Source organism: Xiphophorus hellerii, chromosome 4 (genome assembly GCF_003331165.1).
Source record: "Xiphophorus hellerii strain 12219 chromosome 4, Xiphophorus_hellerii-4.1, whole genome shotgun sequence".
In the NCBI taxonomy this organism is placed as follows: Eukaryota; Metazoa; Chordata; class Actinopteri; order Cyprinodontiformes; family Poeciliidae; genus Xiphophorus; species Xiphophorus hellerii.
This window is the reverse complement of record NC_045675.1, coordinates 25,816,016-25,841,001: the sequence shown is the minus strand read 5'-3', so window position 1 is coordinate 25,841,001 and position 24,986 is coordinate 25,816,016. Positions and strand designations below refer to the sequence as shown.

At 37.4% G+C, this 24,986-nt stretch overlaps 1 protein-coding gene across 1 annotated transcript in view; it reads right to left on the bottom strand.

Moving 5' to 3' along the window:
- adamts7 (a disintegrin-like and metallopeptidase (reprolysin type) with thrombospondin type 1 motif, 7) overlaps window positions 1–24,986 on the bottom strand; it is a 137,387-nt gene that overhangs the window by 67,558 nt on the left and 44,843 nt on the right. The window contains exons 7-9 of the mRNA XM_032560787.1: window positions 23,923–24,072; window positions 18,796–18,939; window positions 5,580–5,724 (exon numbers count right to left, since the gene is read on the bottom strand). Coding sequence (XP_032416678.1) covers window positions 5,580–5,724; window positions 18,796–18,939; window positions 23,923–24,072 — 439 coding nt within the window. The remainder of the gene's footprint in view (window positions 1–5,579; window positions 5,725–18,795; window positions 18,940–23,922; window positions 24,073–24,986) is intronic.

Here is a 24,986-nt window from a genome sequence, read left to right as displayed (position 1 = left end):
TACTACACAGCTCACGGAAAAATGTGTTTAGTCTTAATTAGTGCTGTGTTAAAAACATCCGTTGTTCAGGTCCCAAATACTCTGTGTGCTTAATGTTTAAAGAAACACTGACACCGAGTTGGGATTTACTGGGAAGAAGCTATATTCGCACAAAAATCTCCAAAAACATTGAGTATAGCTTTAAGACTCCAAAGAGTCCACCTACAGAAGACTTCAGTCAGATTACCGTTTGCACCGACTCAATGTCAGCGGTATTCAGTCAAAGTTAATTTTCCATGACTGCTCTAATCGCTTATGCAATGACTAATCCCAGTTAGCACAACATGCAACAAAAGATCTGAGGCTAACTTGAAGAAAGAGTTTTAAATTAGTTTAAATCCAGGTCATGTCATATGATTCATAGGAGTTGGAGGCTCCATGTCGGGCCCAGACGAAGTAATTACAGATACAGAGGTGGCAACAAAGCCGTAGGCTGTTTTCAAATCCACAGTGACTTTAAGGCGCAAGTAGGTCCCATTAGATCTTCCTGTCAGATGGTCAGAGAGCTTCAGAAACTCTCATTACCCTCACCTTTTAGAAAGTGGAGAGAGGGATTATTGTAGAAAATATTGCATCCCCGTCAACCTCAAGCCGTGATTTAAAGATGCAGGCCGGGTTGGAACATTCAGTCATTGTTTAAACTAATTCCTGGCACACATGTTTCTCTCATTTCCTGGAAGCATGTAGAAATGTGTCTGACACTCCATAACATCCTCCTATTTACACCACGTGTGCAGAGCCTCTTCAAAATGCAAACATACACAAGGTGCAAAATGAAGCCCGTGCCAATAAGCATTACTTCTTAAGCTTAATGTGTCCCTATTTTTGCTTCATAGTTACTCATGAAAGAACACAGAGTTGGCTGTTAACACTGACAAAGACTAAATTATTTAAAGTTCAACAATATTTTTTGGTATAAAGTCATATACAGTGAGTCACTGTCTCTGACAGATAGCAGTAATATCCAAACATTTATGGCATGTTCATTATTATTATTCTACTTGCCTAGTTGTAATTGATTTAGTCTTCTTGTTTCTTCCATCTATGATATTGGAGGAATAAACAATGGGGCTCAAAGCAGATGTTTTTCTGTTCCCTTTCCCACAATTGCACTCAGATTAATATGTTCCTGTAATTTGTTCTGTCAAAGTCCCACAACCGCCGTCACCACTGAGGCCTTCATATCATATTCCTGCTACGTCTTCGTCCCGTTGGTACTTCTCAGGTTTCTATTTGTTCCTCTTTTAAGCATTGCTGTTGCCCTGGATTTTTAGATCCTTTGCATCCTACTTGTTTGGATGTTTTGTCATCATCTGTTTGTCAGTCTGGATGTGGAAGTCCCACTAGATCTTACAGTATCTCTGTTTCTCAACCACTATACATATTTGACAGAAATACTGGCAATAGTGCTTCATGCACATTGAATGTGGTGCCCTAGTTAAATTAAACCATTTCTCCATTGTGAAGTTTTACTATGACCATTAAAGGTGCGGTTCAGCTCTACCCCAGTTTACAGCAAGTTCTGCACTATTGTGGCTGTGGTCAACTCTGCGAATGATTGCAGCAACAATGGAGAATCTCGTGGTTGTGGTTTTGATGGACTCAAAAAACAGCGATATCTAATTTTGTCTTATAGAAATTCATTGCTGGCCCAAACATAAAGAAAACAGTCCAGGGCATCTCATTATTCAAGTGCATGTATAAATCATCATCTGTCATGGTAGCAATATCCGAGCCAATGGCTTAGAAAAAAATTTAACAAACTGATATAAAAAAAGGCTTTCTCTCTGCTGGGTACTGATCTGGAGCCAAACAATCCAAGTGGGGAAAATTGATTTTTTTTTTTTTTAAACAAAAAATAAAAAATAAAAATGCCTTGTATCCTCTGAGCAGTGCAGAGCAAGTCGTTAGGGTTGGGTAAGCAATTTTACGGTCCAGCGTATTCAAAAAAGCGTATCCACTGCCAGTTGGGTTCTCACTGGCCAAGCAAGGTTAAACCCAAATACCTAACAAACATGACGCATTGGTATGTTTTATTTTTCTGTCCCCCAATTAACAGATTGTTGTGTGACTCCAATAGATCCACACTGGACCTACAGCTGTAGAGAGCAGTGGTGCGGTACGGGTTGGTTGTATGTGTTACATTTACAACAGAAACAGACGTAATGGTGTGCCAAACCTCACCCAGCCGTATCGGACTGCTCAGTGGAAGCGAGGTAAGAGACAACCCAGAGAATCCTCTTTATCTGTCTTACAGTGTCAGAGTATTCTGTCAGAGGCTTCTTCACATCTGCTGTTCACTGCGACAGGAGATCTCTCCCACACACAGCAAGGACTGTCTATGATTCTCTTAAAAAAAACATCCAACTTCCTCTTGGGACTATAAAAAGTGTGTTTTTTAGTTGAATATTTGAATCGAATTAAATTATTTTCAATTTAATTAAAAGCGCATCTAGAGACAGTTTTATCCAGGATGTTTGTCTCTGATGCTCACTGTCCCTGTTCTCTAAGACAGAACAAGAACTAGACTGACACTGTGGCATGAACTAGAAAACCAACTGAGAAATAAGCTTTAATGCAATGCTCTAATGAAATAAAAAAAATACATATTTTCTATATAGGGTTTAATTTTAAATTACATGCATCTCTTCAGATCAACTAAGTTAGTTTCCATCATTATCATCATTCCATCATTAACACCAGTTTTAAAGTCCCTCCACTGGCTCCCTGTAGCTCAAAGAATAGACTTTAAAATACTGTTGTTAGTTTATAAATCACTGAACGGCTTAGCACCACAATACATTAAAGATCTGCTGCTGTGGTATCAACCTTCCAGACCTCTCAGGTCTTCCGGTTCTGGTTCTGCTCTGCATCTCCAGAACCAAACGAGGAGAAGCAGCTTTCAGCATCTATGCACCACAAATTTGGAACAAACTTCCAGAAAACTGTAAAACAGCTGAAACCTGACTTCTTTTAAATCTCAACTAAAAACCCACCTGTTTAGGATTGTATTTGAAATGTAATCAATTACAAATTTATTGATGGAACTTGACTTAATGTCGTGTTTTGATTATTGATTCTATGTTGCATTGTGTTTCTGTGTTTGTAATGATGTAAAGCACTTTGAAATGCCTTGCTGCTGAAATGTGCTATACAAATAAAATTTGATTGATTGATTGATTGATTATCTGGAACTCGGAGCCAAAGTTGCTCAAAGAAAGGTGGGGTTATGCTCTTAAAAAAGTCCAAGCTTGACATTTTGGATAAGCCTTAAACCTTAGAAATGGTAATTATTCACCAGTCTCTGTGGAAATGCACATACTGAGACTCCTATCACTTCTAATACAACACCACACCTGAATGTATGTCCAGCCTGACAGAACTCAATATTATAGTGTTCCTTGGACAGTACAACTTGTATAGTTTTAAAAAGTTTGTTTTGTTTTCTTTGGGGTAGCAAAACCATAACCGAGGCAGCTGGCCTTTATCGGAGAGCTAATATTTGAAAGGTCACAGCAAGCTTTGAAGGTCTTATCTGGACAAATGATTTTATGAAATGTAGTGAAGACGAAAAGCCACGCATTAACTTTGATGGATAGACGAAAAGAGAGGATCAAGAGCTCCCACTTTTCATTTTTGTAAAGTAGAATAACAGGAATTATTAATGCTGAGGCTCCGATCAGAAAAAAAAAAAAAAAATCATGTATTACCACTGCTACGACTGAAAACATGTCAAATGCAAAGCTTTGAGGAAGCTACCCAACAGTAATTGGTTCAAGAGCAAATAAATTCAAACATTCATCCACAACAGAAAATGTGCCTTCAGTGCCAAAGGATTTTAAATTATGTACAGAAAAAAAGATGCCTTGTTACACACAGCAAGCTGCAGTTTGCAATGAAGACTGGAAGTAGTTGATTTCTTGTGGATGTATGAAATCGAAATGCTTTTGAAAAACTTAATCAGGAGGTTTCTTCACATTAGTAACTGTAAAGTCAGATTGTGTCTCCTTTTTCTCTAGACCAAGGGTCTCAAACTCCAGTCCTCGAGGGCCGCAGACCTGCAGTTTTTAGATGTGCCTCAGGTACAAAACACTGGAATGAAATGGCTTAATTACCTCCTCCTTGTGTAGATCAGTTCTCCCAGCCTTGCTAATGACCTAATTATTCTATTCAGGTGTGGTGCAGCAGAGGCACATCTAAAAGTTGCAGGACTGCGGCCCTCGAGGACTGGAGTTTGAGACCCCTGCTCTAGACTTAGTTTTCTTCTACTGATGGAGAAGTATATTTCACACAAAGTTGCTGCGGTTCACTCAGAGCGATCGGCTTAAAAAGAGGCAGAAAGTGATGACGGGAGTTTTTTGATCATTTCTCTGCTGGTCTTTGCTTCTGTATCCTTGTCTGAATGTACAGAGTTAGATTTTCCTGAATACATCTCTTCTTCTAATGTAGACAGGGTCGGGATCATTTCAATCATTTTCAATAATAGAAAAAAAAATACAAATACCAAAGCTGTCTTTACATTGGTTATTTGAAATTCTTACCTAAAAGTATTACTTGGTGCATACGATCGAAATGTTTCATCACAGACATAAAACAGACTGTAACATCATAAAAGTTTGAAAAAACCCCCAATGTGGTAGATGATCCACATCTATTTCATTAAAGTGCATAGGGTTACACAGAGACTTACATATTACATCTCAATAAAACAGAATATTAATAAAAAGTACAGTTGTTTTAGTGGCTCATTTAAAAGGGAAATTCATAAATATTTCATGTACAAGCTGCTATATTTCAAAAGGGTTTTTTTCATCTTTATTTGGATAATTATGGCTTGCAGCTAATACCCAATACCTAGTCATGACTCCTTTCTGAATAATTTACTGCATCATTGCGGCATGGAGGCGATCAGCCTGTGGCTGTGCTGAGGTCTTAAGAAAGTTCAGATTATTTTGACTCTGGCGATCGGGTCATCTGTAATGTTGGTCCTGGTGTCTTCCTATTCACAATGTCCAAGGGAATATATGGCTACTAACCAGGTTCTTGGTACTTTTGCAATGTTGGCATGACAAACACAAAACTCTACAGACATTTTCCTCTCAAATAATTGTCCATTATTGTTTTAAACAACAGCTGGGATCTTTAGCAATGACATTTTATGTCAAGTTAGCATTTTTTATCATGAGTGTGTAGTAGGTAGATAAATTATCTCCATTGATAACATTTAGGTTCTGTAATTTAAATTGTATGAAAAAATTAATATTTTTTTTTAGTTTAATCTTTACGCATGTTGTTGTAGAACCTGGATAAGTAAATGTTTTGATTAAGCAAAAAAAATAAAATTAGACAATTACGAACAGTAACACAAGCAATTTGGGGTTTTGATTTGGTGTGAATCATAATCAAAACAAAAAGAAATGGTTGCTTGAAATATATCGCTACTAGTCGTGGATCTATATTAAATAGAAAAGAATTGTAATTTTCTGATCAATTGATCAACGTTTGTCTGTGTTGTCGCTCGCACACGGTTTTCGTCTTACATCCATGTCATCGCAGAGGCGAGACCCGGATCCGTACTGGAGGCGACACTGATGGACCGCGCTGTACAGCACTCCAGGAAGCATCGAGGTCAGAGACAGCCTGTCCTTCACCGGGGCATCATCAAGGCACCAACCCCAGCCGCGACTGTGAGGGCAAAATAAAAAGAAAGGGTTGATTTTTTTAATTATTATTATTATTAGTTCAGAAAGTTTTGAAATGTCTCCTTTTCCAGGAATTTGCTTAACTCCGAAACTTTTTCGGCTTCCACTCTCTGCAGAGCAGCTTCCAGCCTGAAAACCTACAGAAATGTTTTATAAATAAAAGCAGAAGACATTTAAGAGTTTTCTATGAATTATTCAGGAATGCTTCAAAAGGTTCTCCTTGAATAAACAGCAAAAATTTGTGAAAATAATTTCTTCACCCGCAGGCAATTACATACGACACAAAACAAATGTCCTTATTCCTAGTCTATCGAAAGAATAAGTGGAAGATACAAAAATGGAACAGAAAACCTCAAACTTTATTTTTTTATTAACCTGTTTTACTAGATGCGGGTTCTGTAAATAGGCAGCTTTATAAAAAGTGCTTATATGAGTGAATCCATGTTTATTTTGCCAGTGGGGAGACACAAATACATTGTAAATTCAAACACAAAGTGGAGCTTGGCGCCAGTGGGTTTACATTACTGCAGTCACTGGCAGATGGAGGCAATAAAGCAAAAATCACAACAAAGTGCCAGAAACAGCGAGCAAAACAAGCTCACAGCTAAATATTAATGTAAATAACACGGATCACATCTTTTGCTACGAAGTTTGAATAAATTGCATGTTAATGCTCTTGTTGAGGGACGCAGAATTCAAAAGAAGTCTAAATACAGCCATAAGAAAGAAAACAGAAAATATATGGCACATCAAAACGGCAAAGAAATTCTTTCACCGACAAGATAAGAACAAGTTGACAAGAAAGTAATTCGGATGCCTCGTTAAGATTCAATACCTAACTAAATGGTCTTTTAACTGGAGGGTTTAAATATTGGCACGTGTGTGACTGGACTCATGGATGTTTTGGATAGTGCTCTGACATAAAGGCTCTACTCTGATCACACCAAAAGTTAGCAAAGTCTTTGTGCTCCTCTGCCTTTGACGTCAGCTTCCAGAGAAAACTGTGTAACTCTCCTATCTGCATCCACAATCAAATACGTACCGTTTATCTTAATCTGCTTTCATTACCTCCACAACCTAATAATCTACATCCAAACAAAGTTGGAGTGTTTTCAAGTACATGAATGCCAGTCTGAACAATTCTTTATCACAAAGAACTCTTTAAAATTAATTGCATGGAAATATCAGATAAATGGGGTAAATATATGCCCACACAAACAAACAAACATCCTGTTTAGTTTCGGAGGCTATCAACATCCATTAGATTGCAATCTAGAAATACCATTGCTCTTAAACGGTACATTCTTAAGGTCATTTTTTATGTGTGTACTTACTTAAAGGAAAATCAATCCATCTCATGAAGATGACTGATTAACCCAACAGAAAGGACAAACCCAAACTTTATCAGTCAATTTGTTTTTTCATAATGGTCCAACAACTACAGAAAATTGAGAAAATTTTCCACTGAATGAAAAAAGGTTTTGTACAAATTTCCTGTTATTTGCCAAAGTAGGGAGCAAAAAAAACATAAAAAATTAAATACCATACTCGATAAAAGGTCAAGTCCACATGCTGTTTCAAAGCACAAAGCCACAATTTTTTTTTCAGTAACATCATCTCACAAAATTATATTGTTAGTCTCACAATATAGACATCAGTTTATTATCCACAATGTGTGAAACACTTTTCTATATCACGTCCTGTGCAGAAGTATGTGGAAGTGGATAAAAAATAAAAAAAAACTATAACTGATGCAGATATTAAAACAATGACTTTCTGTATCATAACTATAAAATTGTATTGACTGAGTTTTGCTTTCTGTAATCACTAATGTGCGGTTGTGTTAGTAGGGAAGAAATGAGCCATTAAGAACTCTGATCTGACAAAGTGAGGAAAATTCTCTTTATTCAGGGTTTTTCTTTTTCCTCGTTTTCAGCTAAAAACTGAATAGCAATGCCAACTCTCACCGATGGCTTTACCTGTGGGTTATATTTTGATTTGCAGTTATTGAACATTTTCTTCGTGGGTCCGAGGTATTCTAGCTGACTTGATGACAGTCGTTATAGGAGACAGAGCTGGTTGAGCCGCTGCTGCTGAAATATGTTCCTCGACAACGAAAGGCCTGCAATTCACTGTGGGTTGTTATTTTTCCATTTGTCAGCCATTCAATGTTAACAAGTGGAAAAGATAAAATTGGCTCACAATCTTGGTACATATGCCAGGTAAAATATGTGGTGAACTAAAATAAAGCTTGGTAAATTTTAGCTGAAGCAGCTCCAAATGGTGCAACACATGGCATTGTCTAAAGTCATCGATCATAGTGACCATTTTGAGACCATTAGTTTGGATTATGGACAGATTTGTCCAAATGAACAAAATGGATACAGTTTCAACTGAGAATCTGTTGAGTAAAAAAAAAAAGTTTTGTGCCGTTTTTCCATAATTTTACATTTATGTGCAGTCTGTCTCAGTGAACTAAGGTGTTATTGTACTCATCAATTTATAGCTTTTCAATCTGCACCAACTAATGAATAGTCTGCTTGTATGATAATAGTTTGCATCTAATCTGGTCTAAACATGGGAGGGTGTCAGGGTGTTGGGTATCAGTCGGTTTATTATTAGGATGGCGGAGATAATCCTTTATACTGACTGAAAATGATTCAGTACTTAGTTTAACTAATTGTAAAAAAAAAAAATGTTAACGTGATAATATGATGGATATTAATGAAGCAAATTAGTCAGTTACCTGAAACAAAAAGTACATGGTTTTTGTATGGATTTGCCTAATTTTATAGAAATAATTCAGAATAACTTGACCAGGTCATAATTTTTCACAGCAGAAACGGTAATTAAAACAAGTAGGTATAACTATATAACCAGCTGCCTGAAAGGATGGTTCCCATTTTTCTGCTGAAACAGCCCTGACGCATCGTGACAAACTCCAAAAGATCCCTGAACATGATATTGCAACCAAAATGTTGGCAACAAATCCTTCAAGGATTTTAGTGAGGTCTCTGAGGGTCTGACATGTTCTTCCACCACATCCTCAGACGCTCACCGGAATGACATATGGGAGAGTTAGAAAAGCAAGTCCACTACTCATTGTATTTTGGATGTGCCCCTGAAACCATTTCTGAATGGTTCTTGCTTATTGGCATGGTGCCTTATCACACAAAACAGGCAAAAATCCTCACATTTTCCTATTTTACCTGCTTCCAAGAAATTACATTTGAGGGCAAAAGATTCACTTGCTGCCTAATTTATCACATTCGACAGCAGGTGCCATTATGAACAGGTAACCAATGTGATTACACTTTGAATGTCCACAGTTATATCATCCCTGATTGCTGTGTAAGTAGCTTGAAATGACACACATTTTGACATAGAGAATATCAATAAAAATCTTTTCTACAGCCATATTTTCTTCTTTAACGTTTTAATAATGACCAAGCTGGTTGGTGTTCCATCAGTTTTTGTCATCTTTATTAGATTATTCTATCAAGCGATTATGAAAAAGCACATAATGCACACAAAACATTCACTAAGGCTGGAATTAGTCGGCTGCGGTGCATTTAAGCGTCAAGGATTTGTTGCAATCAATGTTTGCTCTCATATTGATAGTAACATATGAGATAACGCAAATTGAATAGTTAAGCATGTCTACAATTTTAACCAATCCTAAATCTTTCACAAAGCAACTTCAATGCAAAGTCAAATTTTTTTCACTATCAAAAGGAAAACTTTAGAAGGCCTACAGTTTGGCAACTTCCACTTTTGTAAGTTGCCAAACTGCAGAAGGGGTTAACGCATACAAATCTGTGAAAAAGTCCGTTTGCAGAATTTTTTCTGTTTATAACACTTATGGGCTAGGCAGCTAACTGCGGCTACAAAAGCAGCATCAGAAGAGTGGCCTTTTAAGGAGCCCGAGATGTGAATGAAAAACCAATGAGCAATCGAGCAGAAGTTTCAGATGTAAAAGCAATACTGCTATCAGATAACAAACTCGCCAGGCAATCAAATCAATAGGTTCAAAGATTTGGATGAGTTTGCTTGGAAGACGCCAGCAGAAAGCTACAATTACAGTGGAAACAGGTGAGGATGTTCAAACTGCGTGCTGGAGGAGGGGCTTTAAAGAAGCTGGCAGAGTTTGGGGCAACACAGGAAGTGGGCCCGCAAAAATAAAAGTCCTTGAGTAATTGAGGGTTACACGTTTCTGCTTTTTTCTTTCAATTATTCTGAAAACGTTGGCAACCCAGTGTTCAGGTTTTCTTCAACTGATAAAAACACCCAACCTTATTAAATTGTCTCTAAAGTGTTTATCAAATTTACACGTCTGAATTTCTTAAATACCTGGCTAAGGCCTGAGTGAAAGTCTTAAAGAATGTGTTGGAGGAAGCGAGGAGCCAGAGAGCTGCCTTATTGGATGGAAAGGAGGGCGTGCCTGTATTTCGGGTCAAACACTATTTAATTTCTGGGATCCAGGTTGGGCTTCCGCCCCGGGTTCCCTCAAGTCTCTTGGCCTCGTCTCTCTTCTGATCGTCTCACACACAGGTGCTGCCTGACAGGGGAGTTTACACCAAGGCTGGAAGACTATCGGATGTGTTTGTGTTTATGTCATTGGAGTTCTGAGTTGCAAAGCAATCCAAAAACATATCTGAATGAAAAATTAAAGGATGTTTAAGGCAGCAAAAACAAGAATTGTGACCAAGATCATCCAGGCTAAGTCTGTCTGAGACAGATGTTGTATTTTGGCTGGTCAGAGATGAATCACTGTGTTAATTTTTAGCTCCGTCTCCCATCTGTACTTCATTACTCTTTACGTCTACATTTCAGGCTACTTCACTGACTCTTCATTACTTTACATCACTGAGACTGCTCTCAAAAGTACACAGAGAATGTTTTTGCCCACAACTACATTTGACAGTTTGAAGAAAATTATATTCCACTGTGATTTTCTAAACTCACTATTTGCCCTTCCAAAACATTTCCTGACATGGCTGATAAGAATATCACCATCTGGAGACTGTGTTCCTTCCAGGTCTAAAACCTGTACTTAGAGAGAATACCTTTTGACATTTTTTAGTTTTAAAATAAATAACCATTGCATTTTGGACAAATCAGTAGCACAGTCTGAATTTAACACCTGAAAGTGTTTTTCCAACAGGATATTTAATGACTTTTCATCAAAAGTATGATAAATTATGTTCAAGGTCTTTTTTTTGTTCCTTAGTGCTAGATTTCTCACAAGAATATTCCTGACATTCCTGGAAAAACAGCAGATCTCTCCACACTGTAGACTAAACAATGTTTTTCTTTTTCTCCTCACGATCTAACATTTGTTTTCTTCATCTGCCGCGTGTCTGGTGCCGTCCTCTGACTGAGGTTATTAATGTTTCCGCCAAAGCAGACAGACAAAGCAGACGAAAAATGGTGCTGCATGTCACAGGCTCAGTGGACAATAAGGCACCAGGATGTATGAATTGGGCTTAAAATGTTTCAGTCAGACAAACTGCCTTAGAAAGCAGGTAGAAAGAATAGATTTCAAATTATGATTTTGATTTTTAAGAGATAAAAATATCTGAACCAAACTGCTTCCATGTGAAAAAGTAAGAACTTTCACCTTTGTCCAAACTGAACATTCTTCTGTGAAATATTTTTTTTTATGAAATAAAAAGATTAAAAATTATAATGAAGTAGCAACTCATGAGGTTGGGCTGTAGCATTCATTAAAACAATTACTCAATTACTCTTAGATGCCTTGTCAATAATAATGTGTACCACTGTTCTGCATCTATATCCCATAAGTTACATTCATAATCAATGCATCACATTATAAAATATCTTTTAATTTGCATAGTCTGCGCAAGCTTTCCAGTTCCTAGGGGCAGTGAGTGGAAGAAGTTGGCCTTTATGGCCAGTCAGACGCTGGAATTTTGCAAATTAAAGGACGGCTCTGTTCACGCTGAGCCATTCCATGCGATAATATCAGCCCTCAGCTCAGCATGGCCTCCTACACTCCTGATGAAATGACATCTACAGATCAAACCTCCTTGTTAGCATGAGTTGTGGGGCCTGTCTTGCACCGAGTGGCACAGGCCAAGCAGAGAAAAGGGAGGCGAATACTCTGTAGAGTGGAAAGATGTGAAAATATAACTTACGGACCCCCTGTTAGCCACCAAAATCCATTGCTGATTGATCAGCCCCCTGCAACCATTCCTGTTCTGGAAGATGCATCTGCTGAGAAGCTTTGCTATATTCGAAAAGCACAACCAAATTTTCAGAGTTTACAAAGGGCAGAGCCAACCCAGTTACACTGTTTTGATCAACTAATGCAGACTATAGCAGATATTTTCATTTGTACGCGTCTGTTTTTTGGTTAGACATGCAAGACTTTGTCTTCCTTTTCTTGTTTCAACTTCTGATAACTATTTTTAAAAGTTTTCTATGCATTGAAAAGCTATATCTGCCCCAAAGAGTAAAAACCTCCAGGATGTCAAAATTGCAGCAGAAAAAGAAAAACCTGAAGGTTTTATATTTCCTGAAGGTAACCACTTAACCAGCCAAGCAGCCAAGAGTTGGAATCTGACCTTTGCTGGCAGGTGTGGAAACGTGCATCTGGAGAACCCATCCATCCTAGCTGCAAAGACGAAGGTGATCAACAAAATGTGCCGAATTAAAGTAAATTGTCCTGTCGATTTTCTGTGAGTCTACTGCAATCTGACCTATATTTAAATAAGTTTAAAACACCAAAGTTATGCTTTAAGACTGAAAGCCCTTTTGTATATTTTAGGTTCTTAATGAGCTTTAATTATTTCAGCCCTTCGTCAGAAAGCACTGTGCAGAATTAGTTTTTTCTGTTTTGTTCAATAGTTGTTTAGCTCTACTTTCATTTGCCATAATTTTTTAGTTAGCTAAGCAGTAGCAGTCAACTAATTTACAATATATTTGATTCTAGGTTATGGTACATATTAACATTTTTCTTTTTACTCTAAAGCATTTAATTAATCCCAGGAAAACAGAATTCTTCATTTTTTAAGTACACATGTTAACAGAGAGAGTTAATCCTTCAGAGAAATTTCTGACAGATCATAAGACTGTTTTATTTATGTACTCTTAGACACATTTTCTCTAGTGTGATTTTTTTTATATCACTGTATGTCAAATTGCAAAGAAATGTGTAAAAGGCTTTCCTACAAATATCCTATCAAAGCAAGTTCCACATACAGCTACAGCGTTAAAATACACAAGAAAATACTTATTTTTACTACCAAATATTTCGCAAATACAATTTTGAGCGTAATGAACAGAATTCTTAAGCTGTGTTTCCCCAAGTATTTCTGTCTCTTCCAACTAAAACATTATTCCAAATAGCTCAACAAAATGCTCAGACAAGGAGCTTTTGTGACTCCCACATGTGTAAATATTACCCTGCAACTCTGTTCTCCACCTCTTACCATGGAGTGAAGAGCTACCATGCTGTCAAATAGCTGTGCAGCCTCTGAATGAATTCCAGATGCTTAGAGCTGAGAAACTGGGGCAACGATCCCGAAACATTTCAGACAGTCGACACTTGTGCGGTGGAAGCCAGAATCAGAACTTTGATGTCAGCAGCTGACTGTATAGCTGACAGAGATACAAACCGTACCCTGTAAAAATAGGTACGCAAGCGGAAACATACTCTGGGTGCTCGGCTTTAGTCGCTCCGATGAGGCGAAGAACAAGTGCAGCATTAAACAGATTGTACTATTTAAACAGATTGACTCTACGATCAGTTTATGATCACTAAAGCCTAAAAACTGATAACATTCAGCTTATCACTAGCAGTATGCAAACCCATGAAGATTTTCTTTTCTTTTTTTTAATGAAAAACAACAGAAGTTAGAAATTATTTCAAAACTTTGACCTGTGATTCACAGACAACCTGGCAACTGAACAAGTTAGAGCTTTTACAAGCTAAATGTAGAACAGAGAGGCATGAATCTGGTTGAGCATTTGAACAGCCTGAAACTGGTAAGTTATTGGAGCCTCTTGATTATGTAGAATAATTGAGTCTTATTTGATATAATGAACATGACAACTTGAATTTGCGCGTTTGTCCCATTCAACTTGTGCAAAGGTTTCCCCATCTATCAGACAATGTCCGTTGTCTGGAACCCGCCTGTATTTTTGGATGTTCATTGGGGAATTGTTCCACGTTTAGACGTCGCTGCGTCACTATTTAAACGTCACTAAGACCCTGTTTGAAAAAGGGTCAGAGACTCCAAACAATAGTAATTTCAGTGTTCTCACAGAAAACCGAAGTCGGGGTTACAGTCTCCTTGCCGATGTACAAGCTAGGCTGGGCCACTTCAAGCACTGAAATATGTTCTGGTAAAAGCCATCTCTTTCTTGTAATGAGTGTATATGCGTGAACCAACTGTGTTGCTGGAAAATTTAATCTCTCTAAATCAAGCAGAAATGTCAAGGTCTTGGGTTAAAACATAGCGCTTAAAAAAACCAAAAAACATTAGGTTGTGTCTGAGTTAGTTCCATATCATGGCACAGACACCATCACGCTTCACTGCATACTTTCATTGATGCCTTGTGTTGTGATTGAGTTCATGTTTGGCTTTAGCACATTACGGCACATTTGTCCACAAAGTTTTGGGAGATTTTAGATAGGATTCGTCAGCTGATAGTTTGTCACCAGTCATGCTATGCATTTAATTTTTTTGTAACTTTTTTTTTTTTTAACAACCCGAAGTGATTTGCACAACAATTTTTTTTTTTTTTAAATCTTGTTTAACCTCTCTGCAGCTTTTCACTTCAGGATCATCATACGCATTATTTACGACAGATTTGAACTCAAAGAGGTTGACGGCAGAAATCGAATCCAAATTTGCGCCAAGTTTTGAAGAATCTCTTGATGTTTTGTGTACTATAGGTGGAAAAAGCTATAAAATGTAATTATTTTGTCTATGCGTCAAAAATCTCGCATTGATTTTGAGAAGTTGGCTTCAGTTACAGAAGATAAGAAAAACTATACAAACCTACAAAACCGCAATACTTTGTAGTATAGTAAATTATTTCAAGACTCAAACAAATACCTGATTGAATACAAGCAAAAAAGAAAAACATTTGTCTCCAGATGTCTGAGTGGAAAAAAAAGCCTCCTTATTCCCTTTATCAAATGAGCTACAGATGAAATGAAGACTGCAGAGATTTCACCCAAATTAATTTCAAGCAATGTACCAGCAGGAGTCCCTGAACCCCCGCTGAGTGACATCCACGCTGCTCTATTTTGAAAGGTGTAGACCTCAATTATACATCATTTTATGCCACAACGCTCACGAGTAAAAGGCTTTAAGATATTAGAGTGAGAGTGGGAACATTTAGCAGCAACAATAGTTTATGAGAACAGGATGTGCATAAATAAGCTTTCCCACTTTGTCGTCTACAGGGGCATGTACTTGTTGAGTCATGAAGTATCAAAGTGTGGTATTTTTACACAAGGATTCAAAGACAGTTGTCAATGTTTTGTGATAAACAAGATGATGAGTGTTAAGAGAGCAAATTTGGAAGTATGTTGAAGGAAATACTTCTACTTCTGTGAGGCAAGCAGGCATCTGTAACTCTGTGTATAAGCAGACTTTTTATTTCACAACATGAAGGGTTGAGCATGTCAGCTAAAGCACCATTTCACACGTTCATCTAATTCAGGTGGCAATAGTTCAGTTTTTACAAAAATGCACAATAATTTCAGTAGTTTTGTTACTAGATGTTATTAGTTCCTGAGAAATAGTTGCGTATTTGAAGGGGGGGGAACCTCATGTCTTTGTTGTATTTTTGAGTCACCAAACAGAAATTGTTTTTAGATCTAAGAATTAAGAAAAAGTTCATTAGTTCCCATGTTCATGGGAATGTTTCCCATGAACATAGCAAGCATGGATCACTGTGGTTTTCACGACTCATTTTAAGCTGTGCTGATACAATTCAACAACATTAAGTGCATCTAGCTTGTGTGTGTGTGGGGGTGACGCGCGTATGCAGAGAAACTGACTCATTTAGCCCTCCCTTAATGTGTAGTTTATAAGCTGCACTGGTTCTAGATGAGTTTTTACTTTGAGCTGTTGTGGTGTCAATATCGTTAGTTTTCTTATACATATTTCAGAAGTATTTCTGTAAAAGCAAGAGGTTTAAATCTTGGGATCCCTAAAAAGTTATCGCACACCAAAATTTACTTGTAGAAATGCAGCCATCTTTTGATTTCATTTTCAACAGAAGCAACAGCCCTGTTACATTCCCTCAGCAGCTAGAAAACTCCAGTTATTGGTGAACCTATGGGGAAAGAGACAGAGGTAACCTGCAGGGAAACAAGCTACTACACTCCTTACTGGCCAAGAAGAGAAATCCTGAACATCAGAAACAGAAAGTTGCCACATTTCTTCTCTTCCCTTTTGGAGGATCTATTGATGTCTTTCTGGCCACAAGCCCACACACTCAATCACAGAAACTTAAAGACACCACAGTAGCCATATCGTTTCTGGATTTTAATAATTATTCTAATTGAAAGAAACTCTGCTGTACCTTATAAAAAAGTAGTGTGTCAATATTTGTGTACACAATCTGTGGTTTCCAAAAGCTGGAAGTTTTTTTAAGATACCTCTGCAGAAGTTATATTGATAAAGACTAGGCCACAAACCAAGAGATATTGAAGACAGATACTTCATTTCTCAGTAAATAGTTCCTTGTTTCCAGTTAGAATATTTATTTTATTGATACTTAATTATATTAAATACATTACATCTGCTAATAACCTGACTCTCCTTTGGTCAGCAACATGTTGAGGCAATTTACTGCACTGTTGCGATGCCTGTTTTAGAAACTCACAATGAAAAACAGAGAATTCCCACTCAGTCTGGCATCAACCTCAGGAGAAAAGGAGGAGCTTTGGGTAAATAGGCAGCGCACTGCATGAGCAAAGGTTCAGGCACCCCAAAATGGCTGGCAAGGCAGGTTAAAATATTTCTCAAAGATTTATGAAAAAATCAAAGCAACTTGTTTTTGATGAGGAAATAAGATTAGAACATGATACAAAGCTCAAAAAGTCAATTTCACATTATACCCCACTCCAAATTAGGTACATAAGAAGGCAGATGTTGGCAACAAGAAAGTAATCCACAAAGATATCCAAGCAAGCAATTTATTCCACAACTTAAGTTATATATATGAAACAAAACGGAAATATTGAGCAGACTTAAGAAATCTATAAAATACTTTATTATACAGCATGTTTTGGGGGGTGAGGGTACCTGTAATAAGATTTGTGTGCACTCTCCACAATGTTGCTCAAAGTAGCGTTTTAACCCATTGTTACACATGAGCTGTTTTTTAAATCTCAAAGGTTCTGGGGATCCATTCCATGCAACCTGATCTTTTCTTCTTTCCATAGATTTCCAGCTGGATGCCATTCATATGGTTGAGTGAGCTACACTAGCAGTTTGAGTTTATTTCTTTAAAACTAATTAAAAGCTTCTTTGGCTGCATGTGTGGGACTACTGCCCGGAAACGCACCCGTCTACTTTGAAATTCTCATTTTGTTTTATGAATGCCCATATGCTTTATGATAACTCACATAAATGTACATTTAGGCATGTTTGGTTTTGTGTGGGGGGATGGTGTGAAGAAAATTCCTTTCTCCAGACATGATGTGTGCAAAGATATCAAAAATACTTCGGCCAAGTTCATTTGAGCTGATTATTTTCTGCCAGCTTGTCAAAATCTTCTGCACAAACTTTAAAAGGCTTCAGTATGTTTTTCTCTTCAGGAGTGGAGAGTACAGACCAGTGAATGAGGATAAGATCTGTTATATTCAGATAATCTTTGTCGTTTTCACAGGAAAAACTGTGTCTGCTATTTTCAGGTCTTTAAGACCTTAGTGAGTTTTCCTCAGGGCTCCTGACCTGAGCTGATTTATGGTGAAATGATGTTATTTCTACCTCTGCATTATGGCTCCAATGGGACTTAATGAAACAGTCAAAAGTTTATAAAAGCAGCTCTCAGGATTGGATTCAACTCTTTTTGTTTGTTCATGCTTTCTTCCAGTACTACTCCACTTTATTTCACATATCATATTTGGACTAATTATATATGTTATATCTTAAAGCGTTAGAATAACTTAGGCTGTTACAGACATCAGACGTGAATGTTGTATCAAGAAATATTAGAAAAGAGGTACTGAGAAAAATGTTGACAGGTTTAACACTTATCTTACCCACTAATTAAAGTGGAACAAGTGGAACATAGAAGATAAAAAGGAGGTGAAATATTGAAGGAAGAAGTGTTTAAGCACCAGATATCAACCATCTCAGATGAAGATGGATAGTTTTAATGCTGAAAGTTAGATGCGAGATGTACCATGATGTGAGCTGTTGGAGATAGTGAGTCTAAGGAAAATACCAGAGGCAGAGTAGATATCAAGAAATTTTATTAGGCGTTACCCTAAATAGACAAGTTGAGAAGTGAATGTGTCCGATACACGGGTCAGGCTGAGCCGTGGGGAGATAGTTTGGGCAGCAAGCCTGGAGTCATTGAAGACATGCTGAAGAAGGAAAGTGCAGGACTATACAGAAGGTTAAAGGATGAAGTAACGCTGGATATGTAGAGGATTGGTGTGACTTAATGTTAGGGAGAGAGTGAGATGAATTTATATGACAAGGTGAAGAAACTCTGAAAGTGCTGCTGGAGGAAGAAGTAAAAGCAACCCATCATGCTATTCCATCAAAGTCGAGATGACAATGTTTGAAATGCTATATTGTTTTTGATTTCTTTTTTTTTTTGGAACAATATTCACTGGTACCAGCCCCTACTTTTACAACCTACTTCACCAGGGTTGCAGGCATCCAGAGTCGATGTCAGAAGACTGTCAGTCATTCGAGCGGCTAGGCTCTAGTGGAAAAGGGCTGCAAAATTACCCCGGTGTGACTTAACATGGGTAGAAGAGAAGAACTTTTTGAATCACAAAACCTTGCACATTCAGACAGCTGTGCGGTCAAACACATCAAGCAGCACTCACTCTAGGAAGCGGGTGATATACTGACGGCTGCAGCGGGACCACCGGGGCAGGAAGGTGCCGTACAGGAGCTGTGGAGACATGACGAAAGGTCGTTTCCCAATGGGTTCACAGTCATTACCGTTGCCATCATGCTGAATCCCAAAGCTGCGACATAAAAGCAAATCCCACAAAAGGGGAAATTAATGTGAGTGGGCATGGCATGCAGTACATACATCAACATAAAGCTACTTTTGGCAACAAAGGAGACACGACTGTCTGTCTGTCTGTCTGTCTGCGAACTCTTTGGATTCTGCAGCTTTGAAGTCAATGTTTAATGTTCAACTCATTTACTGTGGGAGCAGCAGTATTGACTCAGACAGCCGCTGCAACAAATAAAGTCTGTGCAAACTGTTGATAAACACGAGCCTATTTGTTCTTCACTTTGTTAGCTGCAGCTCGCTTCTATCAAAAGACTTTCAAGAAAATAAAGGTTGCCGTCACATTACAGGTATGGCTGCGTTGTGCTCTTCTTGAGGATAAAAACGCAGCATCACGAATACTTCCTTCAGAATTAAGTTTAGCCCGGTGTATCTACGTTTTTTCTAAAGATGCTCCTTGAAAGGAAATTCTAAATATATGCGGAAAAGCCAACTCCTCTCAGCCTAGTGCATATGTTTCATAATCTTTAACAATTCTTACCAGTCTCACAAGATTAATTTATTTTCATTTAGGCGATTTATCACCTGGCGCACAGCTTGCTTTGATATTCAAACCTTTGTAGTGAATTACTACAGAGGAGAAACGAGGTACATTTCCCTGCTTGCTCTGCTGCATGCACACTACAAAAAGTTTCCAATTCAGAGAGCAAAATTGTTTTATTAGTATTTAAATGTAGCATGTAAACTAACATCTGTCACAGTTTAAAACGTGGCCCAACTGCAATAACTGTTGTAAGAAGGAGCCGAGATGCAAGGAAGCATCTCGGCAAGGAAGCATTTAATGATTGTTGGAATCTAATTAGAAAGGCTGAGAAGAATATCACCACAACACATTGATTACTGTTAGATACTTCACTTAATTCAAACTTAAATTTCTGAATTTTCGCTGCCACAGCCCTTGATTCAGAGGTCAATACTAAGAATCTGAGGCAGTTTCTAATGTACTTAGAAAGCCAAAAGCTTTGAAAGATGGAGCGCTGCACAGGTTCACTGGTGGAAAAGGTCAATGTTTCATTGCAGTTATTTGAGAAAGACTGACCCCTAAATGCGGTGAAACTTTAAGAATGCTCAAAGACATTTCCTTTTAGGGTTTGTTGCCATGTTCCAGATGTTTTATTTATATAAATACCACTAGATAATATCTTAAAGTTTGTAGCATTATGTATTTTCCAGGCAAATAGTGTCATTTTATAGCACAATTAAGTACCTATGTTACCTTTAGTCGTTTTAAGAATTCCGTATATATCAAACATAACTTAAAATTTTTATTTCGCACCACTAGGTGTTTGCTAATCGCTGCTGTTGCTGATCTAGAGAAGCTGTGCAGAGGAGGCATAGGGGAAGGGTGCTCTGTCAGGCAGAAAGTACATTTTGGGTAAATAGGCAGTGCTTGATACGTCTGAATGGCTCCTATGGGCTCAAGGACTCCTTAAACATTCATAAAAGAATCAAAGCAACACTAGATATGTCTTTGATGAGGGGATAACGTTATTTATAACATGATATAAAGCTAAGGAAAGTTAACGTTACGTAATACCCCCTGCTTAATCTTTTGATTTGCAAAGATAGAAAACAACAAACTAAATAGCAGACAATAATGCAGACAATATGCCACAACTTTACAGGAAATGCACCTTCCCCTGAAAGTCTTGTTGGAAGCAACACTGACTTGCAAACTCATTTCTATTTTCATTTGGCATTTTGGCAATTTACTTAGCTCACGTTTTCAAAAAAGCAACTAGTTAAATGAGATGGTGGTAATGTAACAGGTAAAATGTGGAGGTTATTCATTTCAAAGTGAATGGGCAGAACAGCTTTTGCAAGCTCTCACTTCTTTCTACTCTGATGAAAACGGCACACATAATAAAACATCTCATTTCACACACAAATACAGCTGACATGTCAGCTATATTTTTTAATCCGACTTTCTTTACAGTGTAAATAAATGTCTGTTTTTGTAATACCCCATCAGATTGTCTAATTATAATAAAATAAATGTAAAATACATATGAACAAGACTGGCCTCACTGAGATTTCAGCTGTAAAATATAATACGACAAGCAGAAGAAGAAAGGAGAAGGGTAGCTAAGAGGCAAACAGATGTTAACAAGTTGACAGTGTAGCGCAATTACATTGTCTTTTGAAGCACCATCATAACTAATGAAAACACTCTTCACATTTGTTAATGTTAATGGCAAATATCTGTAGATTCAGGAAAATGAATATCAATAAATACAAACTTTGCTGGTTATTCAATGTAGTTGGCAGGACATTTTTCAGAAACCAGAAAAGAGCTGCAATTAGGGAGATGGATTGTGGTTAGGGCGGATGTAAAAAACATGAACAGCAGTCACTGCTGAGAGTGTTAGGCACATCCACACACTGCCAGGTTTTTAATGTTGTAATAAGCCTAATTTATTCCACACTGTCGAAAACAGGGTTTTGCAAAAGGTCCGCTAGTTTGACAAATCCTGTTTGTGAAAGGAAATGGATTAATTAAGTTAATTAATTACGGTCACAGAGATAAACAATATAATTCACTTGGTTTGTCTTGTCATATTAAATCATGCTTCAACACACATATTGAATCACATATTGGCTTACTCTCAAATTTCTGAATTGATTTGCATCTCGACAGAGTGGATCATCTGATACTACATACGTACATATTTTATTCCATCTCTGGATATAAAATGAAAGATTACTGCCGATGTCTCAGGATACATTTCACACACAGTTTTTTGTTTTTTTTTAAACAAGATGCCATACAATGTGTCTGACTAGATTTTTCTCCCACCAGCTGTTGCTGAGCATGGCTAGTCACCTGGCTAAAAGACAGTTATAACATTTTTCTCTTGGTCTCAATAAAGACATTTTCAGATGCTGGGAAATCTTTCTGCTTGCTAAAAACACAAAAAAACTAAAAACACTCTTAATTAGAATAATGCCGTTTTAAATACTGGCAAGTTAAGAGCAGAATATCTGTACCACTGTAAAATCCAGGCTGGCTACAGCAGCAGAGAGCCTGTCAAAGCATTCAACTAATATCAGATTAATTCTTCTAGTGTTGAACAGTCGAGTCATGATGAGTCTATATAAAAATAAACATAAAATGTTATGCAGATAACGTTGTTATAATAAGTAGTGGGTTTTAATTTTTCTTTGCTTCAGGAAAATAGTTCTATACGTTTCAAGTAAGATCAATGAAATTGAAAACACTGATATAAGAAAACAAAAGTATTTCTATTTAAAACCATCTACAATAAGAATCCCATAAGGGCACATATATATATATATATATATATATATATATATATATATATATATATATACACACACAGTATATATACAGCCCTGTAAAATGAACACTCAAAAAGATTCACTTTTTTCAACCTTTTCAGACGTCTTTATTAGGGATTCATATAAAGGATGTTTTAATAAAGCATTTATATTCTGTCAGAATCAAGATTTGTTTCTTCTTGATATTTTTAGTTTGAGGTGAAGTAATAAACATTTTCCATATAAACACAGTTGTCAGCTACCTCATTAACCTTCCACTTATGAAGTGTATGAATCAGATAGTATTGGTACACGAAAGTTTTTACATTTAGTAAAACCTTTTGTTTTTAATAAAAACAAAAGTTTTTTGTACACATCAACAGGCAGCAGATGTCATAATGTTTTAAGTAACCATAGACAACCCAAAGGGGAAATGAGAATCTAAGCTGAACCGATTGTAGCTCAGTGTGTTTACCTTTTTTTTTGCAAGAAAGCTTCTTGTACAGTCACACTTTCAACCTCTGAATAACAGTCTTTGACTGTGAGCCCACTACAGAATTAATGAATACATTTTCTCTTTTTAGAAAGACCCAGTATTCATAATGGGCTTCTGTCAATCCAAGACTTGGTAACACATTTGACGAACACCCCCAAGATACACGCAGAACTAACCGTCCGGTTGGAGCGGGGAAAAAAGGCTCCTTCTTAACATATAATCAAGGGTAAAGTGCTGAAGGTGACTTTGAGTAAAGTTTATAGCGGCAATCCAACCACAGCAGGACTTTTGCACAACTAAAGTCCTGCTGGAAGGAAGGCAAAGTGGAAGGAAAAGTTATCCACCACAAGCTGTTTGAGTGACTGAAGGTCATTTCATTGTAAAAACGATGCAAAAAGACAGACTCATGAAGTGCAGCCAACGTTTTATTTAATTAAGGTTTCATGTAACCAATTAAATTTGTTTAAATCAACATTCAGTTGAGCAGATAATTGGTTCTTAATTCATACTTTACCAGTTTGCGCATACCCACTGCATAATTAAATTAAACTGAATGATTTATGAAATGAAAAGTATTCAGGTAAACAATGTTGAAATCAAGTCTGTTGTTGTCATTGGGTTCTTTCTCCTTTAAGTGGAGGATTGGGTGTTTTTTTAAAGCTAAAATCTGTTTTTAGTTGCTTCAGGAGTAAAAAAAAAAAAAAAAAACCCAATCTGAATTAATGTCATAAAATCTAATGAACCAACAAGGAAAACACTCAGTGAAATAAATGGAATACATGGAAATGAAATAAGCAAGCCCTCAATGGTAATGGCTTAATTTAAGAGAACATTGAGAAAATTTGGTGTCACAGCAGGTTCATGTGGAATTGCAAAAAAAACCCATTATCATCATAATGGATGTGGACGAAGCAAAATTACAACCCCCCTGAGCAACCGCACTCTGCAAATAAAGTCAGGCTTCGTTTTCTGAATAGCTGAATGCCTATTTGTGGCGGAACAAGAAAAGTAAACTCCACAGGAAAAGCAAAAAGGCAGGTGAAAGCAATTCTTAGACCAAATCATTTAGACAAATAGCTACTTAAATGTAGGCTGAGTTATTCCGCAAAGAAAATTGTTTATTGCAAGAATGATAGTGCACAACAAAAACCTTACTTGTGTCCCAGCTCGTGTGCCACAGTGAAGGCCATGGGGAGGCCCGTGTCTTCACTAATGCTGCAGCTGCGATGAGGCTGACACATTCCCGCCACATGAGACAGTCCCAGAGTCTCACATGGCATGTTGATGGCTGCACATATGTCCTTCCTTTGAGAAGCAGAGAGCGAGGGTTAGTCATCCGCCTCTTCACCCGCCAGCTGAGCCGATTTATTCATTCAGCGATTACATGCCACGTGATATTTTTATGTCATTCAGCGTCCAGATGAAAACAACATAATATGTCAATTTAAAACGAAAAGAAATGAATGCTGCTGTTGCCAAAATAAATTTTTCAGCATGCAGAAATGGTGACTCAGTCAGGGCAGAGACCAGGCAGTCAAAAGATTTACCGCATCGACCTGGAAGTGTGCGAGGACAGAGGTGGCATCTCGGGTGATGTGAACATTGGGTGGGGGTGGGGGAAAAGTTAAGCGTGAACGACATTATCTTAGAGCTGAAGAAGGAGATGAAAGTAGGACATCAAAAGGAAAAGACCCAGAGAGGTAAGATCTGATTTATTTTTTGCTAAACTTTGATCTTTCTACAAACTTTCCCAACTTTCTCATTCAATGGGTTTGCTACCTTTGAGTTAAAAATCCAGTAATTGGCATCCTCTCCAGTTTTCTTGTTGCTTTGTTTCTCTCTCGCACACAAACCAACCTTGCTTTCTGAATCGTCTTCCCCCTGTAAGACATTGGCTCATAATTTTGTTTTCAATCCAACTAAATTCTATTTTTAATGCAGAGCCCCAGAATAAGCCGGTGAGCAACTTTTGTCATGCCGTGTCTGACTTTGTAATCATTTTTTCTTGTGACATCAGTAGCAAGGACAATAAATTAATCTAATGGATTTGGACATTTTAATATCAAGGATAATATCAACCTGTAATTTTGAATACCTTCAGCTACAGCAAGAGGCTGAGTCACTACAGAGTTTTTATTACTGCTCAGAAGTTTACATTCAGTCACTATGGACACAAAAATCATTAATTTAGGGCTTTGCAATGTGATTAAAGACTTTGT